We start from the raw sequence: 12,523 nt of genomic DNA on the forward strand, positions 1-12,523 counted from the left end.
CACACACACACACACACTCACACACACACACACACTCACTCTCACTCACACACTCACTCACTCACTCTCACTCACACACTCACACACACTCACTCACTCACACACACACACACACACACACACACACACACACTCTCACACACTCACACACACACGCTCAAACAATCCAAGAGAGAAGGAAGTGAAAACTTTTGAAAATTGAAGCACGTAAAAATGTCACAGTTGAGGCACGCATATGAACCTTAAAATGAGCATTATATGTCTTCTGCAAACCAAATATTTGATTACTTATTACAGATATTGGAGTTTTATTTTGGAATACAAAAGTAAGCATTTATTAAATAGGGAAAAGTTGTTAGAAAAGCCGCTGATAAGGACAACCCTTATCTTCTGTGGGTCTCAAAAGGATCAATCAAAAATGCATTTCAATCTTTTTTTTACCTTTTTCTGTGTTTAGCACAGCGCCGTGATATGCACACACATCCAGGCACTGCCACATAAAAAAGGCCAACAAAATCAATAGTATTTTTAAAGACGAATAAAAAATGTATCTAAGTTCTCATCCTGTGCCCCATGTTCATGTATCTCTTTTCATACGCCATATGTGTCCAAACATTTCTCAATGCTTCTTTTCTTTCCTGTGAGGAAGGGTTACATAAATATATCCAATAAAATGTGGTTTGACGTGCCAGCCAATCTTACAAAACAGCACTTGACTGTTAGAAAGTGGGTCATAGTAGCGAGCAGAGCCACATCGTGGTGGGAGGTAGGCGTTCGGATTTCAGCTGGCTAAAAACTTTCTTTACATTTCCCCAAAACGTCCTTTTCCAGATTATTTATCATCTGGAAATCATTAATGAAGGGCATTGATATATTCTCAATGATGTACTCTTAATCCGTTGATATGCAAGTTATACTTTCAAGTTAGTCGTCTTAAGTGAAACATTTTCCTTAACAGTGCAACACATTCCTTGGCATTCAAGCTCTTATGTTGTTCATTGCACAAATACTTTAAAGAGAGACTGTCTTAAAGTGTGCTTTGTGGTCCCTATTTCAACAATTATCATAAATCACCCATCTGAAAGACTTTAAACCAGTGTAATTATACATTGTAAACAAGGAGGCAGAAGAAAGCAAACGAGGGAGAAAACTGAGTGAGAGAAGGACATAATGTGACATTACAGGGCGGCTCTGGCAGCCTGCACTCTCTACTGGCTACGCAGGAATGCCACACACACACACACACACACACACACACGCGCGCACACGCACACAAGGCATAGAAAGTGTGTGGCCTTGGCATTTCCTGGCTTTGAGAGCTGACTGTGCCCACGGTTGCTGTGCGCTCCTACTTTTAACCCTTGGGCCTCACTTTAGATAAAGTTGCTCTAATGCCCTTTGGACAATAAAACTGCCATAAACTTATATATTTCTTTATATTTTACACATCAATCTTGTTCCAAACTTAAATCCTGATCATCACTGCCAAATATTCATTAATTGTTGGAATTTTAACCCATAACATGCCAGTTTTTTTTTTACATAATTCCACTTTTATATATTCAAGTTTCTCACAAAAAATACATTTTGCAAATGACTTAACACATTATGATCTCATTTGGATTTGTACTGAATAGGGTTTGAACGTCAAAATAGAACCTCCATTAGCTGCTAGCTCAATTATTTAACCTTTAATCCCAAACCACGCCCTACACCCTACCCCTACGTTCGCGCGGAGGGTCCGCCATATTAAGTGCTGTTCCAAACCAACGAGTGTGGAGGGGGAGTGGGCTATCAAGCCCTCAAACAGCGAGTCTGCAGCGGTGCTGACTTGAGACCGGTCTCTACCTGACCGGACTCAACGCTGTGTGTGTCCGTCAGGAAACACGCTGTGTACAAGTAGTTCCAGCAAACATCCACTGATAAACTGCGATGTTAACAACCTCATGATAACCTCATATGTTTTAACTTAGGATCATACCTGTGTTTAGTCTAGAAAAAGGTAAATGTGTGCATTTTATTATAAAGTTGTGTATATTTACAGACTGTTGCAAAAACTAAGAAGCTTATAAACATCAGGTTTAAAACTAAAAGAGCTTTGAAACACAATTAAAGATGTTTGGAGTTTTATTTGAGTTATTCATTTAAACTTTTTGTCAAAGTGATGCTGATTTGAAACCGTTGTTACATTCAGTTACGGCATTTCCTGTTTCTGCCGGAGAGAGGGGAGGCCGTCCCAAAGCTCACTCCGTCACGGAGTGGTAGTGTGCAGGGCGTGGTTTGGGATTGGGCCCTAGTATGAGGCTGTTGCTGTCAACTGGCTGCTAACTGCTATCGCTAACTAGCTCCCTCCTGCTAATTTCAACACCCATTTGTTGTTTACAGAGTAGCTGCTAAGCAATAGTTACTTGCATTCAAAAGTCCACCCGAAGACGTCCTAGGGAAGATCTCGTCTGTTAGGTTTGTAAGCAAAGCTCTTGCACACCACCAGGCTGAAGCTTGCATACCAGAAGTGGTACGCGTTATTCAGTTTTGGGAAAGTCCGTAATAAAGAAAAGTGCATCAAAGAAAATGAATTAAAAGAGAACTTTGTCTGCTTTTAATTTGATTTAAAAGCAGACAAAGTATTTGCACAGCGAAGATAATCAGGAAGTTTGTTTCCATCTCCCTTTCTATCTGACTGCTGAGTGATTTATGAGCTAGCAGCAGCACTTTTAAATCTCCAAATGATCCTGAAGCCATTGTAAAGATTTAAGAGTGGGAACAATGTGCTCACTTCTCCTGGTTCTTGTTAGAATCTGGCAGCAGCTGAATGTCTCTGCTTCAATGTTCTTTTTGGGAAGAGGAGTGGAAAGGCCACTGCTGAAGTCCATAAATAATCATATGTATAATAATAGCAGACCATTTTTTTATATATCTGTATTGTAAAACTACAGCTCTCAGATACTTTAAATTGAGATAATGAGATGTATCTATTGCCCTAAAGTGAAGTTACTCAAGGAACCAGCCATCCTATAAAAGAAGACATTGACACTTTAATAGATACACTTTCTTTGTCTTGGCCACAGTGCTTAAAAAAAACCGTATTAAAACATCTGATATTGACAACACGTCAACTTTTAAAAAGACTCTTTAAGAATGATAGCGCTAATGTGCTTTTGTATTTATTATAGATTGCTTTATTTCTAAGATGTATTATAATAGCTCAGCAGCGTGATGGAGTCGGGAACCACGATATGCTTCATCCTTTGCTTTGATAATGACACGTAACTGATAAATATGCACATGTATGTGGGTTTTACATATAAAGCAGACGATGTTATTCATAGTTTATTGTTGTAATGTATTTCAATGAGTAGATTTGAATGCTGTCAGGGTTGGTAGATCAAATCAACATGAAATGCTTTAGTTTGTGGCTGCTGTTACTTTATTTGGCCTGCAGGGGCACCTGAGTGTCGGCTCTGAGATGTCTTTGCAGTGAAGTCATCTGCCTTACGAGGGGATTTCCTTATCTAGGTGTGGGTCCCTCCGTCGCTGAGGGAAAGACAGATTTGTCTTTTGTGTTTATCTCACACTTTGCTGTCCTGTTTGTTTACTGTTGTGAAACAGACAGGAAGTTTGTCGTCTGGTTCACCGCCGCACAGTGAAGAGGAACTCAGATTTCCAGGTGTGGTCAGACCGCCTCAATGTTTGCATTCACGGGATTCAGGATTGTGTCTTCGTGAAAAACACCAAAGAGGTGAATTAAAGTTATTTAGCTAATAAATAGATGTGACCCTGCAGGATGCAAGAAGATAAACAGAAACCAATGGACTATTTTTAGGCATTTGCATTTTAGGCCACTTTATACTTCTGCAAAGCAATCTGACAGGGATGGAACGATTACTTAAAAAATGTACTTTAAGATGACGTGAATAGCAACTAATGTAAACTTAGGAAAAAAATGGAGAAACAAAGATTTCTAGCATCAAAATGTCTGCTTAGTGTATTTTTAAAGAAAAACGTACTTAAAGGTGGGGTAGGTAATTCACTTCAGAAACACTTGTTGTTATATTCCATGGATCAATGCTGTAAGGAAGTCTGAAGGAAGGGGCAGATTTTTTTTCGGATGCGTACTTTCAAATTCTAGTGCACTCGAGCTGGTTTCTCCACTCTTACCTACCCTACCTTTAACTTAAATAGGAATACTTCTTGCACCCCCGGTTGTGTAATGGACCTATTTGGGCAGAAAAGAGAATAACGAAGTACCATAAATCATGTACACTAGTATGTTGTACTCAAACAGTTTCTGAGCTGTGTAAGACAGGGCAGATCATGTATTATAGCAAGGGAAATGGCACAATTATAAAAATACGGTTTCTGTTTTACTAGGATATATTTCTTTTAAATTCGGGTGCTTCTAACAGACACTTTGCTATGATTTAAGTCCATGAAACTAACATTTTGTCTTTTGTGTTCCTTTGTCATTATGTTGCTATAAATCCCAACATTTCAACCAACATAAGAACCCAAATTGTTTCTGTCTTGCCACAAACAAAGTATGTCTTAAAGCTTCTTGGTCTGAAGGGGTTTCAATTATTTAGAATCCTGAGCTTTAAGATCGGCTGCTTTTAAATGAACCAGAGGAATGATCGGCATCGTTTAATAAAAGGTCGATTCGCGAGAGGAACGCTCTGCATGTATCCCCCTTCACATTTTTGCTGCTGTGTCCCGAGTATAAATTACACGGCAGCTGATGAATAGAAAATGCCAGAGTGGTTAACCAACATTTTTCACATCGGTGACCTACATAGCTGTGGGCTTTCACAGAGACCCACCTGTTGGAGCCTGGTATGACTGTGAATGGTTGAGGAGCTAAAAGGCAAATGATTATATAAAAGGTCATTTCATCTGAAGAATTGGAAGAATGCAATCCATTTGTTGCCAGGATCATACGTTTTGAAAGCTGATTATTATTAACACCTTCAAGCTTAATCTATGGTGTTTTTAGTATTTGGTGTTATTCAAATTAGATTTTTTATTTTTGATCATTTCTGTGCTGCTGTATTGATGACAGGGAACTCCTTTATCTTAGATTCCTGTCGACCCGAAATCATCAACTCGTTTAGTTTTCTGACAGCGTAGCTTAAATCAGTCTGAGATTTGTTCATATAAAGGTTTTGATTTCGAGCAAAGTAAAAGTGATTTTGATTTGTTGTTTATTTAAAATGGATAAAAAGGGTCGTGTGGTTAGGGTTCTGGCTGGTCAAATACTTTCTACCTTTTCCAAACTCTTTTACCCATGGTTTTGATAATATTTAAAATCTCAGGAACGGTATTATATTTCTCAACATTTCTTTATGTGTTTCACAGGAGATGGCCGTGCGGGCGCTGAAGCAGACGGGAAGCAGGAACATCGAAGCGGCCTTAGAGTACATCAGCAAAATGAGTTACCTCGACCCTCGAAATGAACTCATCGTCCGCGTCATCAAGCAGACTTCACCAGGTATGAAGACCACCTCAATAAGTTGACTTTGGCTCGTCGATTTCTTTCCAACTATTTATTTAGTTACTGTCATCATTGAAAAGTAATCAGAAGACAGTGCAGAGATAAAATAATAGTTATAGTGAATCAAATAAAATACAAAATGCAACCCTAAGAACCACGTTGACAGTACATTCATCTCCTGATCTCAATATAAAATCAATAGGCATCTGGTCAACGTGTGTAGGTGGTCAGAGATCCATTACAGGTTTTCGAGTTCTCAAAAAGTGGTGCGCTTATTTTTTAAAGCATAACTTCTATATAAGTTGAACTTTGTGGTAGATTTTATATTCTGTTCCTATATTTTCACCACATCTGTATTTACTGTATGTTGCTGATTGGTCTTTAGCAACACATTCGGCCCCCAATGTACAAAGAAAGGGGGGAAAAAACAAAACAATCTTTACAAATAAACCATCAGATCATGGTTAATATTTTGAGTGGTCTTTTTGCTTATCCTTTCAGGAAAAGCTGGTATGCCCAACTCGATGGACCACCGCCCTGCATTAGAAGCTCCAGGTGAGACTCAGGGCCTTCCTCCCTACCACCCGATGGGGGCCCAAATGTACGAGGGAGGCTACGGCCCTGAGGGGGAGATGCCCCGACCCTACATGAGCGCTCCCCCCGTAATGAACTACATGATGCCGCCACCGTCCGGTGCATCACAGGGTCCTGCCATGGGAAACCCGATGGGCCGCCCTCCCAGTATGGGCTCCTACCCTCCAGTGATGGCCCCTCAGAACAACCCAGGCAACCCCATGTACCCCCCGGGGGCCCAGCAGAAAGGCTACCCCGGCGGCATGGAGCAGCACGGAGCCATGATGAGCTACAACGTCCCGGGCCAGCCGCTGCAGCTCCAGCCTCCTCCACCAGGGGGCCCCGTCCCCGGCCCCCACTACGACTACGGCCACGGCAGGCCTCACATGATGGAGCCCGCCGGGTACGGAGTCAAGAGGACCGCCTCCTTCCAGAACAAGATGGCCCCGCCCCCCATGGCGCCCCAAGACAACTACGTCAACATGCAGGGGAAGAACATTCCAGGGGGAGGGTATCCCGTTAACCTGTACCTGCCCCCCCACTCCCACCCACGGCAGGCCTCCCCCACGTCCCACCAGGTCCACATGATGTCCCGCTCCCCAGGAGGTGTTGCATCCATGGGCCCCGACTTCTCCGACATGCCCCAGGGCTTGATGACTCCATCCAGGGCCAGTTTGAACCTGGATCTGTACGAGCACCACTGGGCGGGGCCTCCGGGTCCTGAAGGAGCCCCTCAAGCCAGGCAGCCCCAGCCTCAAGGCCCATTCAGGGGGGAGGTGAGAGTCCCCAGCAGAACCAACTCCTTCAACAGTCGCTCTGCGGGGCAGAATGGTGTCCGGCCTGCGATGGCTGTTCCTCCATCAGCTGGAAAACAGGACCCCTCGCTGGGCCCTCCGAACACCATCACGGCCGTAACATCCCCGCCCATCCAGCAGCCCGTGAAGAGCATCCGTGTGATGAGGCCGGAGCCCAAAACAGCCGTGGGGCCATGTCACCCCAGCTGGATGACAGCTCAGGAAGCAGGGGAGCCTCTGGCCTACATGCCGGAGGAGACTTACCCCCTGGAGCCGGCTCAGGAGCCCCGCTGCCCGCCACCACCGTACCCCTAAAAACCTGCTCATGTCGGGGCCAGAGGAGGCAGGGATGTGTGGAGCTCAGGATCACAGCAACCCTGCAAGCAGGAGCTCACATGGAGGCAGCGGGGGGAGCGGGAAGACAGAGGAGAGCCAGCAGGGGAAGGAGAAGACCAAGGTGGGCAAGGGAGAGAAAACGGTGAAAGACAAGAAGCAGATCCAGACATCCCCTGTTCCCGTGAGGAAGAACGGGCGGGATGAAGAGAAGAGGGAGTCGCGCATCAAGACCTACTCGCCTTTCGCTTTCAAGTTCTACATGGAGCAGCACATAGAGAACGTGATGAAGACGCACCAGCAGAAACTGAACCGCAGGCTTCAACTGGAGCAGGAGATGTCAAAGGTAAGACCACCCAGAGAGAAAAGACACTTAGTTAAACTCACTGTGAAGATTTAGGTCTTTGAAATGAACATGCAAGTTGTAGTGAGTGTCTTGAGCACCGTGCAGCAAAGCATATAACCCCTACATATCCTGTGATTTGATTTAGTGAACTTATGGAGCTCTTGATATCCTCATTGCAATGCTCGGCCTCACTGGAAGGCATTTTTTAAATAGTATCAAAAGGAACACACCAGTGGTTCTGCATTATTTGTGTTTTATTTAGTAAGAAGTCAAAGGTTTTAACAGAAAGTTCTGCAACACTCAACAAGCAAAAAGTAGAACATTAACGATAATAATTTGTAAAAGAAATAATAAAAGAAAGGTATGAAAGATCACAGGTGTCTTTTTCCATCCCAAAGCCAGCAGTAACAACATAAGAATTAGACAAACAATAAAAAACAAATACGATTAAGAAGTTAAATTAAACAAATACAAAAGATTACATGTACCTAATTAAAAGGCAATGGCAGGCAGTGTATGTTTTGTTTTCAGTAGAGCAGACATAAATTAGTTTTCTGGCAGTTCAGGGAAATGTCAGAAGAATTGTTCCTCAGGACTTTTGTTTTAGACAAAAACATCTTTGTCTTGAAAAGAAAAGCCAATGAGTTCACACTTGTCCCGAGTGATGACTTTGACCTCTGCCCTTTTCAAGTACTTTAAGTGATTGAAAAGCATTTTTTGAGAAAATACCACAGTCAGACCCAGACAGAAGAATTAGTTGAATATGACGGCAAAGGTCAGGGTGCCGCCGGGTCAAGCGTATGGGTCGTTGGTCGTTGGTTATAATAAATGCAAAAATTGAACTTTTTTTTAAAGTTGCTTATCAAAGCGTTGTTGTATATTCCCGTCATGATCTTTCTTTAACCCTTTCCTTGCTGCCCAGGCCGGCCTGTCGGAGGCAGAGCAGGAGCAGATGAGGAAGATGCTGAACCAGAAAGAGTCCAACTACAACAGACTGCGCCGGGCCAAGATGGACAAATCCATGTTCATCAAACTCAAGACTTTGGGCATCGGTGCGTTTGGTGAAGTGAGTCTGACACGTAAAGTGGACACGGGCGCACTTTACGCCATGAAAACACTGCGCAAAAAGGATGTCCTCAACCGCAACCAGGTGAGTTGATGCATGATTGTTCACATATGGGGAAGTCCTGAGTTTGAAGCATGTTTTGACAGACACGATCATTTTCTTTAGTGTATTGGTGCTGACATGAAGATAATTAAAAACATCTTTAATAACTAAATAGTAAGTATTGCAAAAACCAGAGAACATTAATATAGAATCGAAGTACAATACAAAAATAAAACGGTACTCTAAATGTTTGGAAGACACATAAATATAGAATAGTAAAAAAAAAACACGAATGAATTTAATTAAAACATTTGTGAGAAATTAAGAACAAAATACTTTAATATGTAAAAAAATACAATAAAACTTAGATATAAACAGAGTAGTGGAAAATTAAATGTAATACAAAAATAAAGTATAGTGAAAAAACAGAGAACACAAATATAGAATAGAAGATACAATATATATATATGTGAAGATAAAATGAAAAAATCTATAAAATATGTGTAAGAAACATTAATACAGAACACAAGAGAAATACAACGGGATTAAAACTTTTTTATATAATAGGAACATAAATAGAATTGAAGAAAGATATGTATTTTAAATCCCCCCCAAATAATCATAACAACTTAGGCACAGCCAGAGGCCTGTACTACCAATCCAGTTCAACATGGATATGTTTGAGTTACCCGGCTTACCTAACCCTAACAACGCGCTCTCGCTAAGCGGTCCTATGACGCTGGTTATCAACTCGGTAACTCAAGCCAGGGTTTCTCTGTCCGGCTGAGTGCGCGTTCACATGAAAGGGCCGGGGTTAGCAACATTTGACCAATCACAAACATGGAGAAGCGTACTGACAGCGCAGCGTCATACTTCCTGAATGAAAAGTCAACTATAATATTAGACATATGAAGAAGTTAAACTTTAAACATCCATGACTTAAACACTTGATCCAGGATAAAAGCCACATAGCTGCACCGGCAAGGTGAATACAGCTGGTAACAGAACAAGTGTTTGAATGCGTACATTAACAGGTTTATGATATCACTGCCCCGTCTAAGACACGATCTGACTTTAATTACATTTGTCTCGAGTGTTTCGTCAACTTAATGTGTTGCTTAAAATAATACTTCTGCATACAGTATGTGACACAGAGTGTTGCACGGCCAGATACGGCTCAGCTGACTCAGATAAGGAAATATATGATAGGCCTACAGTATGAAGTGATATGCCGCGGACTGTAGGCTACTTAATGTTACTCTGATCCGGTTACTTATGTTGTGGCAGATATTTAAGTAAGCTTTCTTAACGCTAATGTTATAATAGTCAGATTGCTCTGAAGATGGAGGTGATATTCTATTAATGTTCACGTTCACACAGTCAGTGATTTTTGCCGGCCGTCTTTCCTGCGACGGCAGCTTTTCTGTATTTCCTTTCTCCTGTAATATGACTTTTACATTACATTGCATTTAGCTGACGCTTTTATCCAAAGCGACTTACAATAAGTGCGTTCGACCAACAAAATACAAACTTGAAGAAAACAGAATCATATAAGTACATCAGGCTTCATAGAGCAAAAACATTTCAAGTGACTTGATCGCTTTAAACTCCGCACACTGAGCTCTGATTGGTCAGCAGGCAGTGCTTTCACTGAGTTGATCTCCGGAGCAGGTTAGCCGTTCAGCATAAGTTACCATGGAGATCTACCCGGTAAGAAGTGAACCAGCGCCGTAGGACCGAAAACCCAGAGTTAACCCTGAAGTTACCTCGCTAAGCGAAAATCCGGCTTCGTAGTACAGGCCTCAGGTCTGTTAATATTACTGTTACTTAAATGGATGGTTTTTTTTGGTGCAGGTGGCTCATGTGAAGGCAGAGCGGGACATCCTGGCGGAGGCAGACAACGAATGGGTGGTGCGTCTCTACTACTCCTTCCAGGACCGCGACAGCCTCTACTTCGTCATGGACTACATCCCCGGAGGAGACATGATGAGCCTCCTCATCAGGATGGGCATCTTCCCCGAACATCTGGCGCGCTTCTACATCGCAGAGCTAACGCTGGCCATCGAGAGCGTCCACAAGATGGGCTTCATCCACCGAGACATCAAGCCCGACAACATCCTGATCGACGTGGACGGACACATCAAGCTCACCGACTTCGGCCTGTGCACCGGCTTCCGCTGGACACACAACTCCAAGTACTATCAGAAAGGTGAGGCAGTTTGTGATAATGGATTAGTGATCTAAATATGTAAACATACACTTTGAATGCATGCAGGATTTAACACCGTTTTTAGAAGATTCTATGAGGATACAGTGGACTGGAAACACGCAACAATATACTGTTTGATCCCATTGAAAAGGGCTGAAACTAACCATTTGTTTAAATCGATGAAGTCCTAATGGTTTTTTTTCACAACTTTGCAGAACCAATTGTGGCTGTTTCAGCTATTCTTTTTTGTTCTACCTAAAGTCCAAATACCCTAAAATATGTTCGTAACATTGATATATGATCAATAGAAGCAGCAAAGCATCTTCTTGGAGAGGCTGGAGTCAGGTTCTTTTTGCTTTGAAAATGTCTTAAATGGTTGAATGATTACCAAGTAGATTAACTGATTGATTCATCACCTGACTATTTGAGCTCTACAGTGAAATTAAAAGCGATATTCACAAATGTTCCTTAAAACTAGGTCTCACTGATTTCTAATAGAAATTATATTTCAAATATTTGTTCTCACCCTGAAGCTCGAGCTTCAATTGCCCTTGAAACTCCAAGTATAGCAAAAGAAAATAGCTTGCAGGGGCATTTCAGACACATTCATACCTGTCAGTATGTCAGCTTCCAAATCCAGACACTTATCTTCTTCTGGTCGCTAAGTGCTTCGCTCACGGGCAATCGTTTTAACTTTTTCTTTCCCATGCAGCTTATCAGGTCATTGCGTTGTTGTCATTGTTGCCCTTTTTGTGCCTGCAGGGAGCCACGTCAGACAGGACAGCATGGAGCCCAGTGACTTCTGGGACGATGTGTCGAACTGCCGCTGCGGGGACCGGCTGATGACTCTGGAGCAGAGAGCGAACCGGCAGCACCAGCGCTGCCTCGCGCACTCTCTGGTGGGAACCCCCAACTACATCGCACCAGAAGTGCTACTGCGCAAAGGTGGGGGGAAATCTGAAGGTATAGTTGAAACAACTTAATGTTTTAAATGAAGTGTATTTTGAATGAAAACATTTTGAGTATTTAACCATCCAAATGTAGATGCTGATGCTGCCTTGTGTAGAGCAGCAGTCACTGTTTTGATAGCTGATGTTTGGAAGGAGGGAAAATGTGTGAATATGCTCAATAATTCAAAGGTCATCTTGTGAAAAGGTTAGCACATGTTTCGACAGGGGACATCAACAACATTAACCAAATGCATGTTTGGTATTTGCATTAACCAATTGATCATTTCAAACCATGTTGAACAAAATATGTATCGCACAATTTATTTTCTTTCACTTCAAATCAAAAGTATGTGACTGTACAAATACATATAATTTGTTTTGTAGTATGTGCAGTTGAGGATGAATCTGATGTGTGTTCTGTGTTGCAGGTTACACCCAGCTGTGTGACTGGTGGAGCGTGGGAGTGATCCTGTTTGAGATGCTGGTGGGACAGCCGCCATTCCTGGCCCCCACACCTACTGAGACTCAGATCAAGGTCAGTGAGGAAGAGAAATATCCATATAGATTTGAATTAGATTTGAATTAATTAATTATTCACGATTGATAATGTCAGAAAACAAACAGCAATGAAACGCTATTTTGCCTTAATGGTCGAGTGTCAATGGGATGAGATAACTGGAACTTAGGAAGTAAACTAAGGAAGGGTAAGAGGGCACCTTATT

The 12,523-nt window shown here is 42.3% G+C and overlaps 1 protein-coding gene across 1 annotated transcript in view; it reads left to right on the forward strand.

The window, feature by feature from the left end:
• lats2 (large tumor suppressor kinase 2) overlaps positions 1-12,523 on the forward strand; it is a 30,109-nt gene that overhangs the window by 13,411 nt on the left and 4,175 nt on the right. The window contains 7 exon segments of the mRNA XM_034201452.1: positions 5,353-5,485; positions 5,990-7,164; positions 7,166-7,534; positions 8,457-8,684; positions 10,497-10,851; positions 11,614-11,796; positions 12,230-12,336. Coding sequence (XP_034057343.1) covers positions 5,353-5,485; positions 5,990-7,164; positions 7,166-7,534; positions 8,457-8,684; positions 10,497-10,851; positions 11,614-11,796; positions 12,230-12,336 — 2,550 coding nt within the window.

Source organism: Gymnodraco acuticeps, unplaced genomic scaffold (assembly GCF_902827175.1).
Source record: "Gymnodraco acuticeps unplaced genomic scaffold, fGymAcu1.1, whole genome shotgun sequence".
NCBI lineage: Eukaryota > Metazoa > Chordata > Actinopteri > Perciformes > Bathydraconidae > Gymnodraco > Gymnodraco acuticeps.